This window comes from Oncorhynchus tshawytscha, linkage group LG19 (assembly GCF_018296145.1).
Source record: "Oncorhynchus tshawytscha isolate Ot180627B linkage group LG19, Otsh_v2.0, whole genome shotgun sequence".
Taxonomy (NCBI): domain Eukaryota; kingdom Metazoa; phylum Chordata; class Actinopteri; order Salmoniformes; family Salmonidae; genus Oncorhynchus; species Oncorhynchus tshawytscha.
The window spans coordinates 45,087,719-45,101,377 of NC_056447.1; the positions used below are offsets into that span (position 1 = coordinate 45,087,719).

Below are 13,659 nucleotides of genomic sequence, written 5' to 3' on the forward strand. Positions count from 1 at the left end.
TAATTTGAATGTCCCGGATTTCCATTTACTGTGTTACGTTTCGTCTATGAGACCAGGCTGAATAGATATTTTATTTACACAAATACATGTGCCACAATGGAGCACATTGGCAGTTAAAGAAAACTCAATTGCAGTGCAGCTTACATAACATAAAGAGAGACCTAGTAATACAACATTTCAATTTGAACAACTACCCTATCTAGTGTCAGTTAAAAAGCCTAACTAATGATGGGATTGGGATTTTTTATTTTTGCCTTATCACTTTACACTGCCCCAGTCTCTCTGTAGTCTGTGTTATATAACTCCATTATATGGGCTCTGTATTAAACTAATGTGTAACTCTTAAGTGCAGCCATTTTCTTCTTTACAGGTATGACAGCAACAGTAAGATGTAAGTTTAATGTAAAGTTAAAATAAAGTAATAACAAGCACATCTTATTTTTTTATTCGTCTTTTATCAAGTCAGGGTAACTTGGTCATCATGGCTACGTGTAACAGCAGTGAGAACCCCTCTGGGACCCGAACTGACTTCAGTATTACTCAACCAATATTCCCCCAATTATACAGAGACATAGCAATACTATTATGACAACAGTATTGGAACAATATGAAAGTGTATCGTGGAACTATTATTTTCAATGTTCAAATCCAGCAATAAAAAAGGGCTCCAGTCAAAATGAAAATATAATGCAGAAAAATACAGAGAAATACTTCAATGTAAACACCTCTCCCACTCAATGATGAGCTCTGTACATCATCAGTCATGCATTCACAACAAAAATCTTGATGAAATGAAATATAATAAATAATCATAAATACTGTAATTAACACTGCCTGTAATGAAGGGGTAGCTCTAGTGGGCACTGGGACAAGTGGCAAACCTGGTGCAGCTATGGTCAGTCAATACTCAAGGAATTTAAAAGCGAAGTAAAGCGAGCAATCATACACATAAAATACATATATTAAGACTTACATGTTGAATAAAACACATGCAAGACAAGAAAACGACGTAACGTAATTGTTCAAAGCGCTTCAACACCACTCCATCATAATGAGTCACTTCAAAAAACAACTTAAAGTGCAGGATGGCAAAGAAAGAAATAGTATTTTAGTCTACAGGAATCTGTGTATGATCACAGGGAAAGAATATGCATGAAGTTAAAATGCTCCATCATTCTTGCCAATGCAGTTTAGCCAAACAAGTCCAAGTTTCTAGTGTGGTAGTACTGTAGCTTCTGTAGCCACTACTGTATTTGACAGGAGGATGTACGAATGGGGCTTGAGAGGAGGAGAGACAGGGTAAGGAGAAGTGAACTCCCCGGGTGACCAGGACCTTTCAGCTCTCCTGTCCAAAGTCCTCTGTGAACTTCCTGATCTTGAACAAGTCCTCAGTGTTGACTGTGGGCTGGGTGGTGGATAGTGAGTGCAGCATGTCAGACTGGAGGGCAGAGGGACACAGAGAAGACCAACAAAAGCATTAGCATGGTTCAGCAATTACACAAATATGAGAGTCAGTGTGCAATGCCAGGATGTGTATGTTGAAACAGCATGTTCCAGCATGTTTGTGAGCTGTGAATGTGAAAGTCAATGAACACAGTGAGTATGTCTGTGCTGTGAATGTCAAATCAAATCAAATGTTATTTGTCACATGCACCAAATACAACAGTGAAATACTTCCTTACAAGCCCTTAACCAACAAAGTTTTAAGAAGTTAAGAAAACAATAAAAATAAGTGTTAAGTAAAAAATATATAAGTAAATATATAAGTAAAAAATAGAAAATAAAAAGTTAAAAATAATTCAAAAGCATCAGTAAAATAACAATAGCGAGGCTATTTACAGGGGGTACCGGTACAGAGTTAATGTGCGGGGGCACAGGTTAGTCGAGGTAATTGAGGTAATATGTACATGTAGGTAGAGTTAAAGTGACTATACATAGATAACAAACAGAGAATAGTAGCAGCGTAAAAGGGGGGCAATGCAAATAGCCATTTGATTAGCTTTTCAGGAGTCTTATGGCTTGGGGGTAGAAGCTGTTGAGAAGCCTTTTGGACCTAGACTTGGCATTCCGGGACCACTTGCCGTGCGGTAGCAGAAGGAACAGTCTAAGACTACGGTGGCTGGAGTCTTTGACAATGTGTGTTTCTTACCATGCAGATGATGGGCTCCGGAATTTTGTCGCTAGGCCCATCCATCCAGGTCAATTCTATGGCTCCCAGGTCCCCAGGCGAGCCCGGGGTCAGAAGGTCATCTACCATCAATTGACTGTTGGCACTGGATGGACCTTGCACCTATAGTACCATTACAACAACACACTATCTTAAATATCCTTAAAGGTTGAGAAAGAGATGCACCTTTAGTGTTGTATGCAAGAGTCAACTGCAATAGAGTTACTATTGTGTGTATGAATGACCTTTTTGAAGTGTGTGGCTGACTGCAGTTTCCTGACAGGCTGCATGAGGGCATCTCATACGATGACGCTGACATCGGCCCCGGAGTAGCTTTCTGTCTTTTTGGCGAGCTTACACAGGTCTGCGTCACTGATGCTGTGACGCGTGTTGCCCAGGTGCAGCCGGAACATCTGGGACATAGCTGGCTGTTCTAGGAGAGGGATGTAGATATGCTTCTCAAACCTGATGGTGATATGATGCACTGATGAGAATGCTTGATAATTACTTTATTGTGTCTGTTAGGAAATTATTTTTTAGCTTGAACAACGTAAAACATTTCCCATTTAATAGCTATTGTTCTACACTCTTAGAAAAAAGGGTTCCAAAAGGGTTCTTTGTAACACATTTCTGTCACTTTTCCAAAAACCAGATGTAGAAAAACAACAGAGAAATATTTTTGTTTAATTAGTAAAGGCTTGATAAAACATTTATTAAATGGTAATGTTGCTTTAAAACCCAAACAAATTAAAACCCAAACAAAATGAGCAAAATTGGCAGTGTTAAGGCTAGGGGATTGAAATCGTGTTTGTAGATATGTAAAACAATACATTTACTCTTTACATTGTAATCATTAGTATTGTAACATGAGGCCCATACAATGACCCAGAAACCCTATTGTACATTACAGAATCAAAGATCATGAACCCACAGTTGTATCTGAAAGGCAATATTTTACATTTGAGTAATTTAGCAGACACTCTTATCCAGAGTGACTTATATTAGTGAGTGCATACATTTTGATACTTTTTTCGTACTGATCCTCTGTGGGAATCGAACCCACAACCCTGGCAGCACCATGCTCTACCAACTGAGCTACCAACTGACATTGATATATTTTTCCTGTCCCTTATTTCATGTATTTCCTGTCCCTTAGTTTGTTTTCATTTAGCAGGTGCTCTTATCCAGAGCGACTTACAGGAGCGATTAGTGTTACAGGTCCTGCTCAAGGGAACATCGGCAGATTTTTCACCTAATTGGCTCGGGATTTGCACCAGCGACCTTTCAGTTACTACCTTCCGCCTTGAGGTACGTACTGTAACAAGTTGATTGTATGTTCTGTGTGTAAAATAGAAAACAAATACCTCAAGAGCAAATGTGGTTTTGAAATCAAATTGAATGATATTAAAATGGTCTAAGACACATGGTACTTCTCATCAGTAGGCAATGTAGGATTTCAGTAACTGTGAAATCTGCAGCAGTATCTGCAAACACTAGTCTTTGCTTTGGGAGAGTATAGCTAGGCTCTCTTTTCCTTCTTTTTATAAAGGTCTGCAGAATAACAAGACACGTTTTCCTTTTTAAAAGTCACATGATTGACGATGACCCAAAATGACAAGTATACCTTCATATAACAAGGCTGAAAAAAATAAGGAAATGAAGAGATGATAATAAAGTCTTCACTCAGAGTATAGGTCACTTCATAGAAGTCATTATGCTGTTGATTGAGAGCAATATCTCGTTGATTGTTGAGAGGATGTTGTATGTAGGCTATGTCTGCCAATCAATAAAAGTGCATTTGACAAAGAAAGCACATCTGTTCGCACACTATACAAAGTGTTATGACCAAAAGCTGTACAACCTATGCTCAAAGTAATCACATCAAATCATAATTCTAACCAGTTGTAAATAAGACACGTAGAATATTTTACATCAATGTGTCTGTAAGTGCTTATTCAAGTCCCACAGGATAATAATCTCTTCTGTAGTGTTCATATTTATAATCTTAAATGAATCATCTAAACATGTCAATCCAGCCACTACTTCAGTACAGGTCTTTATAGGGTTTGGGGTATTTAAACATCAGATAATCCATGTAATAAAAGTCATAGGCCCTCTGTCTCTCCGTGGTGTTCAACTGTTCAAAATATCTCTGGGTGATGGTGTAGGAAGTCCTTTCTGCTTTGGGGTTCCTGTCTTTAAAGTCAGGGAAAGTGAGGTTGCTAGGTGCCCCGATACTCCGCAGCAGGAAGTTTGCCTCCTCCTTCAGGCTCTCGAATTTCCCGATGAAGTCGTAGTGCAGCAGGCAGGGGCTGCAGAGCTGGCTGACCGGCGTCCAGTGGATGTCCATGCCCACCGGTCGCCTCACATCCAACAGGTACTGGACAAACTCCCTGAAGGTGACGCCGGCGCCGGTCCTCAGGGCGGAGAGCGAGGCGTTGGCCCGGTACCGGGAGATGATGGGCCGGCCAAACACTGGGTGGTAGTACGAGTTGGGGCTCTCGAACTTGTCGCGGAAGGCCGACACCAGCCTCTCGAAGGGCTCCCGTACGAAGAGGACCTTGGTGTAGGAGCGGAGGCGCTCTGCCACGCCCGCCTGGCTGTAGGTGTCCAGTCGGCGGAGCTGGTTGGCATAGTGGGCGTCGTCGTGGGCGATGCCGTGCGTGGAGGTGGCACTGCCTCCCAGGACCATCAGCACCCGCTTCCAGTTGGAACAGCCAGCTTTGGGCACCTCACAGTACAGCAGCCCTGACCTATTATTAATTAACCAATACAACAGAAATATATGAATAGTTATCTTGGCTGTATACATCTAACATCTCAGAGTGGGAGTCCTGATTTAAGATCAGTTAGGCCTTTTAGATCACAATGAATAAAATTACATGGACGGGGGACCTCTAGATCAGCCCTGAACATGAATTGCAATGAAATACAATTATACATGTAAATCATGTAATGTATTTGCATGTACTGTAAATAATATCTGAAGATAATGCTCAATGAAATTAACCACTAAAGTTACAACACCTATCCTCCACGTAGACCCGGGACACCTGCCGGCTGGAGATGGGGTGCTCGGTGACGCCCGGCTGGTATTTGGTGCAGACCTCCCTCAGCAGGTGGTGGCGGGACACTTGGGTATGAGCCATGCTCTGTAACTTACGGTCCTCCTCACCAGGGGGGGCACCACTAGGAATTACAGAACCGCTCTTTAACAGCAGCTTCCTGTGGCGTTTAGTGACCGGCGGCCTGGGGCTTTCGGGCTGTTGGTCTCCGGAGGTTGGGGTGGATGGGTGGGGAAGCCACTGTAAGGAAGGGGGCTGCCTGGGGCTAGGACTAGGGAGGCTGGGGTTAGAGGCTATCTCTTCCCCTGGAGCTCCATGGAAACCTCCACCTAGGTTGATGCCCTCAAAGACTGCACTGTCTGAGGGCTGATCCTGTGTCACATGGAACAATTGTTAACAGAAACTCAACTTTACACAAGATGGAGATAGTGCTTGTTCCTCAATAATCCACAAGATGGCGGCATTACATTATTTTGAGGGAGCTCAGTGAGCTGAATGTAAGCAGGCATCTGATCTGATCAAGTAATCTTACCTTTTGAATTGGCCACCTTGGAGCAACCATGAACTTCGCACCTAGAGAGAGAGAGAGAGAGAGAGAGAGAGAGAGAGAGAGAGAGAGAGAGAGAGAGAGAGAGAGAGAGAGAGAGAGAGAGAGAGAGAGAGAGAGAGAGGAGAGAGAGAGAGAGGAGAGAGAGAGGGAGAGAGAGAGAGAGAGAGAGAGAGAGAGAGAGAGAGATAGAATCCTACATTACGTATTACAAAAAGTATTTTGCTTGTAACAAGTTTCTCCAGCCGAGCTGAAATAGGTATCAAGAAAGAGCCTAGAGGAGAGATGGTGTCTATTACAGATGGGGCAATAGGACAAGACTCCATTTTATCACAAGATTAGGTTTTTGATAGAGAGACCAGGTGTGTGTGTGTGTGTGTGTGTGTGTGATAGAAAGAGAGAAATAAAGAGTGATGCTCATGTTACCTTGGCGACGCTTAGATTACCGGCCACCTATCACGTTTTATCAACATTTTCACCTATTGTATTATTGTTGAGTTACTGAGAACAAATTCTCTCTTCCCAGTGCAGCCTTGCCAAGTGATATTTTTCCAACTGAGAAACGTGACCATGTATAATGGGACAGAAATCGTTACAGGACAGGGGAATGGGGATGTCAAAAACGGCTTTGTCATCACAAAACAGATTTGTTAGAGAAGAACTTCAAATCAGCCTCAAACAAAACAGTCAAGGGATGCACAGAACAATTATGTCTTTCAGATTGTGATTATAAATCAGTCATAGAATAATACATATTTTTGGGGGAGGGAAGTAGACACCCAAGAGATGGAGGAAAACATCAGAAAACATAATTAGTCACCATAGCAGATGTTCAAGATATCACATGGTCATTAGAGATGTTGCTCGTGAGAACTACAGTAACTATAGTGCTATTTTTGACATACATTCATGTAATGTTGCATCTAGAATTTACAGTATAATGACACAGTGCCAGTTCTCAATATCTTCTGTGTTATCGCTCGATAGCACTAGACGTCTACAAGAAAACAAAACTGAATACATGCAGGGCTGTTGGGCCGCTCCATGGGGGGTGACTGATCCTCTACATAACAATGACAACCTTGCTTACTCCTTACTAGAACACACACACACACGCACACTCACACGCACACACACACACACACACAGGAGGCTTGCTAATGTGAATGTGCCAGGGGTAATGGGGGATCCAGATGGCTTCACAGCGGCAGCCCTGGGATCATCTTGACACTGAAGGTTACTGCTTTCCGACTGCTGCCGTGTCAAAAGAGCCATCAAGAATCTCTCACCGCTCTCAAGAGGTCACCCACTTTTTGCACACTTGCAAGGAACAATATATCTGGGTGAACTTGGCCCAATAAAGGCAAATAACAAAGACGATCCATTGTATGAGGGGATATAATGAAGCAATGTAAAGGAGAGTGAAGAATGTCTACAAAGGCATACATTACAGTAAGTAATGGTTCTGTCAATGGCCCCTGTGTTGGCTGTCTAATTAATAGAATGTCTTAAGTTGTCAATGGCCCCTGTGTTGGCTGTCTAAGTAATAGAATGTGTTAAGTTGTCAATGGCCCCTGTGTTGGCTGTCTAAGGAATAGAATGTGTTAAGTTGTGAATGGCCCCTGTGTTGGCTGTCTAAGGAATAGAATGCGTTAAGTTGTCAATGGCCCCTGTGTTGGCTGTCTAAGGAATAGAATGTGTTAAGTTGTCAATGGCCCCTGTGTTGGCTGTCTAAGGAATAGAATGTGTTAAGTTTGTCCTGTCCACATACAGTAGCTTCAGTACCTACTTGCAGTTTAAGTTATTACTGTAGTGTTTACATATCTATTTAGGGGCGATTGCAAAGCTTGCACCTGCTGTACCCCCTGTCTCACACACACACACACACACACAACACACACACACACACACACACACACACACACACACACACACACACACACACACACACACACACACACACACACACACACACACACACACACACACACACACACACACACACCACCACCACCAGCCCCCTTCCTCAATGTCAGTGTTGACTCAGGACTTCCACCACTTCTACACCTGTCATTTAGCTTACCCTCTCTGGCAATCACTAACTAAGCTCAAATCTGGGGCTTAAACTTTACTCTCTGCTCTGAGCAACTTAACGACACGCACAGACAGGCAGACAGACAGGTAGGCAGGCAGACAGGTGAGGAGACACTGCTGCTGTCAACCCTGTAATGACCCTGGCCTGCCTATGACGGAGATGACGAGAGGGGGGCGACCTGACTGACAGCACGTGTCAGCGGGGAGGACAAGAGAGTTGTGTCAAGGCCGTCACACTGATCGTCACAGGATCGATTACATGACAGAGCTGTGGAGGCTTACTGCTGGTGACAGACTGAGAGAGAGAGGTGTGTGTGTTTGTACTGTGTGTGATGTGAGTGTCTGTGTTTGTGCGCGTGTGTGTGACAATTACTTACTTCCTAGCCAAGCACCAGATTTAGGCCCCCTGTCAAAGGCATCTCCACTGTCAGTCTACAGCTCAGGAGGACTGTGTTTAAGCATTTCATTCCTGATGCTGTCAGAGCCACATGCTTTGTATTTTCTTCAATCGTGTAATTTGGTAGTCAATTGGGTTCTTGTTGTTTTTAAATGTGTGTTCTAGGGAGCTGAATTTTTCTTGAATATTTTGGGGGTTTAAAGTAAGTTCTTCTGATGCTATTATTCCATCAAGACTTTCAAAAGGATATTTTACAATGTTACCATTTTGAATGACGAGGTCATTCCTCTGTTGTCCATTTAGACCATTTCATTTTTCCCACAACTGGTTTCCATCAATGGAGTCTTCAATCTCTTTCAGAGTGGTGTCATAATGCTTCTGTTTGTATTCTTTCAATGTGACACAATATTCTTACCGAACGTCTCTAACCTGTAGTTAGTGATGCTTTCTATTTGATAAAGATCTCAATTTGTTCCTTATGTGATTACATTCAGCATCAAACCATTTCTCTTTTTGAGGTTTCCAATTAGAACAGTTTTTTATTTTGCATAAATTTTCTTTTGTGGCTGCTTTATGATAGATCTCATTTAATTTATTCACAGCCAAATTTATGTCAGGGAGGTTTGGGCTGAATGCACTTGAAAGGAAATCATTTATACAGGCTGTGATTTCTGGGCAGTGCAATGTTGTATTGGAAGTGTGTTGCGCTGTCAGCAGCCCATCTGTATGTTTCATTAAGATGAAGCAGTGTACAGGGCTCTGTTTGTGTGGTCTTTGGGTGGCGAAGTCTTTTCGAAAAGACAATCTGGCAGCGGTCAGACGTTGGTGTCTGTGGTCTGACAGTGAATGCGATAATAGAGGAGGGATCCAAGTCTGAGATTGCATAGTCAACAACACTCGTCCCAAGAGTTGAGCAGTAAGTTAGAATCCCATCTAATCATACCATTAAAAAAACACAGGCCTAAGGCTCAACAGAGATGCACTAACCCCTTTACATTTTTGTTCGCTACCTGGTCAGAGCTATTTCTATTTCTAGTGATGGGACTCGGGTATATGTCAAATATATGTCTATTACCCTCAGGGTCTACTACACATTCAAGTTCAGAACCTGTTCTACCATTAAAATCCCCCAAATTACTTTTTTGGGGCTTGCCTGTTTTGCTTGTTCTTTTGGCATTAATACATGTCACTTATCAGTTCTCAAAAAAAGTCATTGAGATAATCAGGCCGCATACAAACACAGTCTCTTTTTTGCTTTCTTGAGTAAGGCAGCTACAAAATGCAGGTGTTTCAGCCTAGCTCAGTGCTTTCTTGAGTAAGGCAGCTACAAAATGCAGGTGTTTCAGCCTAGCTCAGTGCTTTCTTGAGTAAGGCAGCTACAAAATGCAGGTGTTTCAGCCTAGCGCAGTGCTTTCTTGAGTAAGGCAGCTACAAAATGCAGGTGTTTCAGCCTAGCTCAGTGCTTTCTTGAGTAAGGCAGCTACAAAATGCAGATGTTTCAGCCTAGCGCAGTGCTTTCTTGAGTAAGGCAGCTACAAAATGCAGGTGTTGCAGCCTAGCGCAGTGCTTTCTTGAGTAAGGCAGCTACAAAATGCAGGTGTTTCAGCCTAGCTCAGTGCTTTCTTGAGTAAGGCAGCTACAAAATGCAGGTGTTTCAGCCTAGCGCAGTGCTTTCTGTGGAGATGGGGCAAGCCAGCAGAAAATACAGAGCGTTGTGCCTGATTGGCTCAGTTTTCTGTCACTCATGGGACAGTACGTCATCCCCAAATCTAAGCTTACAGCTCGAAAATTTTAGCCCCTTGGGTTCTGCCATAGAGATATATTAGAAGTGCCCATCCGATAAGGCTCAAGGTCATTGGCCACAGATAGAATGACATCAAATCAAGTTATAGCTACAGTTATTCAGCGTGGTGGCTGTGTTTTGTCCCCCGAGTTCCCACCATAAATCTAGAGAATGCCAGACTTTGATGACAAAGTTTGATGACAACATTTGCCCACAAAGGACCGCTGTGCCACCTTCACAAGGTGAGTCCAAAAATGTCTTGTATGCTGCTGCATAAATGATGTAATATGCAAGGGAGAAATGTATACTGTAGCTAAGAAAGTAATATTAAGTGTATGTTGTGTAGTAAGCTGTTAGTAGCCCATTTAGTCTATTTTCACCAACGCGGTATTGTAAACACATAACGTTAGTAGTTGTGGTGCTTGGTTTGCACGTGCAAATTCAACACACACAACATTCTATAATAGAATTGTGTTATTTGACATGTCAAATAGTGTTATATGACGTGTATATTTTTCGACACACAAAGACCCAAACGGCATTCAATGTGTGTCACGTTCTGACCTTTATTTCCTTTGTTTTGTATTTATTTAGTATGGTCAGGGCGTGAGTTGGGTGGGCAGTCTATGTTTGTTTTTCTATGTTTTGGGGCATTTCTATGTTTCGGCCTAGTATGGTTCTCAATCAGAGGCAGGTGTCATTAGTTGTCTCTGATTGAGAATCATACTTAGGTAGCCTGGGTTGCACTGTTTGTTTGTGGGTGATTGTCTATGTTGTAGCTTCACGGTCGTCATTTGTTTATTGTTTTGTATGCAGTGTCAGTACTTTCTTTATTAAAGATTTACCATGGACACTTACCACGCCGCATATTGGTCTTCTGATCCGTTTCGCCTCTCCTCTTCGGAAGAAGAGGAGGAAATCCGTGACAGAATCACCCACCCAACTCGGACCAAGCGGCGTGGTAAACAGCAGCGACGACAGCAGCAGCAGCAGCAACAACAGCTGCCAGCATCACAGGACTACACAACTTGGGAGGAGATAGACAGGTGGGCGGTCGACCCAGGGAGAGTGCCGGAACCCGCCTGGGATTCAATGGAGCAGTGAATAAGGAGGGTTACAGGAGGATGAGGTTGGCGAAGCCAGCACGGCAGTGCGACAGGTACGAGAGGCAGCCCCAAATTTTTTTTTTTTGGGGGGCAGACGAGGTGTGGTACTAAGCCAGGTAGCAGACCTGAGCTCACTCCTCGTGCTTATGATAAGCAGCGCATTACTGGTCAGGCACCGTGTTATGCGGTTAAGCGCACGGTGTCGCCAGTGCGTGCCCATAGCCCGGTGCGCTATAGGGCAGCCCCCGAAAGTGCCATGCGAGTGTGGGCATTGAGCCAGGGCGTATGGTGCCTGCTCAGCGGGTCTGGTCGCCGGTACGCAGTTTTGGTCCAGGTTATCCTGCGCCGGCTCTGCGTGCTGTGTCTCCGGGGCGCTGGGAGGGTGCAGTGCGTCCTCTGCCTGCACTCCGCTCGTGCCGGGCAAATGTGGGAGTGGAGCCTAAGGGAGAGGTGCGTGTAGTAAGCACTAGATCTCCCGTGCTTACCCACAGCCCGGTTCAACCTGTGCCTGCACTCTGGAGGGTCCGGGCTAGAGTAGTTGTCCAGCCTGGGGAAGTGGTGCCAAGGTTGCGCACCAGAGCTCCAGTGCTCCCCCACAGCCCGGTCCTTCAGGTGCCTCCTAACACCAAGCCTCCTGAGGGTCTCCCCAGCCTGGTGGTTCCTGTGGCAGCCCCACGCACCAGGCTGTCTCTCCGTCTCCTCCCTGCAGGTGGTCCTGTCTGTCCGGCGCCGCTGCCGGAGTCTCCCGCCTGTCCGGCGCTGCTGCCGGAGTCTCCCGCCTGTCCGGCGCTGCTGCCGGAGTCTCCCGCCTGTCCGGCGCTGCTGCCGGAGTCTCCCGCCTGTCCGGCGCTGCTGCCGGAGTCTCCCGCCTGTCCGGCGCTGCTGCCGGAGTCTCCCGCCTGTCCGGCGCTGCTGCCGGAGTCTCCCGCCTGTCCGGCGCTGCTGCCGGAGTCTCCCGCCTGTCCGGCGCTGCTGCCGGAGTCTCCCGCCTGTCCGGCGCTGCTGCCGGAGTCTCCCGCCTGTCCGGCGCTGCTGCCGGAGTCTCCCGCCTGTCCGGCGCTGCTGCCGGAGTCTCCCGCCTGTCCGGCGCTGCTGCCGGAGCCTCCCGCCTGTCCGGCGCTGCTGCCGGAGTCTCCCGCCTGTCCGGCGCCGCTGCCGGAGTCTCCCGCCTGTCCGGCGCCGCTGCCGGAGTCTCCCGCCTGTCCGGCGCCGCTGCCGGAGCCTCCCGCCTGTCCGGCGCCGCTGCCGGAGCCTCCCGCCTGTCCGGCGCCGCTGCCGGAGCCTCCCGCCTGTCCGGAGCCTCCCGCCTGTCCGGCGCCGCTGCCGGAGCCTCCCGCCTGTCCGGCGCCGCTGCCGGAGCCTCCCGCCTGTCCGGAGCCTCCCGCCTGTCCGGCGCCGCTGCCGGAGCCTCCCGCCTGTCCGGCGCCGCTGCCGGAGCCTCCCGCCTGTCCGGCGCCGGAGCCTCCCGCCTGTCCGGAGCCTCCCGCCTGTCCGGCGCTGCTGCCGGAGCCTCCCGCCTGTCCGGAGCCTCCCGCCTGTCCGGCGCTGCTGCCGGAGTCTCCCGCCTGTCCGGAGCCTCCCGCCTGTCCGGCGCTGCTGCCGGAGTCTCCCGCCTGTCCGGCGCCGCTGCCGGAGTCTGAGGCGCCAGAGCCCGTCAGCCCAGAGGCGCCAGAGCCCCTCTGTCCAGAGCTTCTGCCCCTCTGTCCAGAGCTTCTGCCCCTCTGTCCAGAGCTTCTGCCCCTCTGTCCAGTGGGGTCATTGAGAGGGGTGGCCATGGTGAGAAAGCCACGGAGGCGGACAATAAGGCGGACTAAGACAATGGTGAAGTGGGGTCCGCGTCCTGCGCCAGAGCCGCCACCGCGGACAGACGCCCACCCAGACCCTCCCCTATAGGTCAAGGTTTTGCGGCCGGAGTCCGCACCTTTGGGGGTACTGTCACGTTCTGACCTTTATTTCCTTTGTTTTGTATTTATTTAGTATGGTCAGGGCGTGAGTTGGGTGGGCAGTCTATGTTTGTTTTTCTATGTTTTGGGGCATTTCTATGTTTCGGCCTAGTATGGTTCTCAATCAGAGGCAGGTGTCATTAGTTGTCTCTGATTGAGAATCATACTTAGGTAGCCTGGGTTGCACTGTTTGTTTGTGGGTGATTGTCTATGTTGTAGCTTCACGGTCGTCATTTGTTTATTGTTTTGTATGCAGTGTCAGTACTTTCTTTATTAAAGATTTACCATGGACACTTACCACGCCGCATATTGGTCTTCTGATCCGTTTCGCCTCTCCTCTTCGGAAGAAGAGGAGGAAATCCGTGACAATGTGCCTCACCCTAATAATTTGGCATATTTTCACCACTTCATTTCGCCTACTGTTCAAGCTTGGTGGTTCACAAATAGCCTGTTTTTAATCATTGAATATTGTAAGAGCTCTCATTGTCTGTTTGTATGCCCCAAGTCTGCTTTTAAAGGCAGTAAATGAGGCTGAATGAACTGTTTCTCTGCCAGAC

At 46.6% G+C, this 13,659-nt stretch overlaps 1 protein-coding gene across 1 annotated transcript in view; it reads right to left on the minus strand.

Moving 5' to 3' along the window:
* Nucleotides 1-2,418: 2,418 nt before the first annotated feature.
* Nucleotides 2,419-13,659, minus strand: part of LOC112219144 (carbohydrate sulfotransferase 8-like) — a 116,443-nt gene continuing 105,202 nt past the window's right edge. The window contains exons 3-5 of the mRNA XM_042301737.1: nucleotides 5,765-5,805; nucleotides 5,195-5,604; nucleotides 2,419-4,920 (exon numbers count right to left, since the gene is read on the minus strand). Coding sequence (XP_042157671.1) covers nucleotides 4,212-4,920; nucleotides 5,195-5,604; nucleotides 5,765-5,805 — 1,160 coding nt within the window. The 3' untranslated portion in view covers nucleotides 2,419-4,211. The remainder of the gene's footprint in view (nucleotides 4,921-5,194; nucleotides 5,605-5,764; nucleotides 5,806-13,659) is intronic.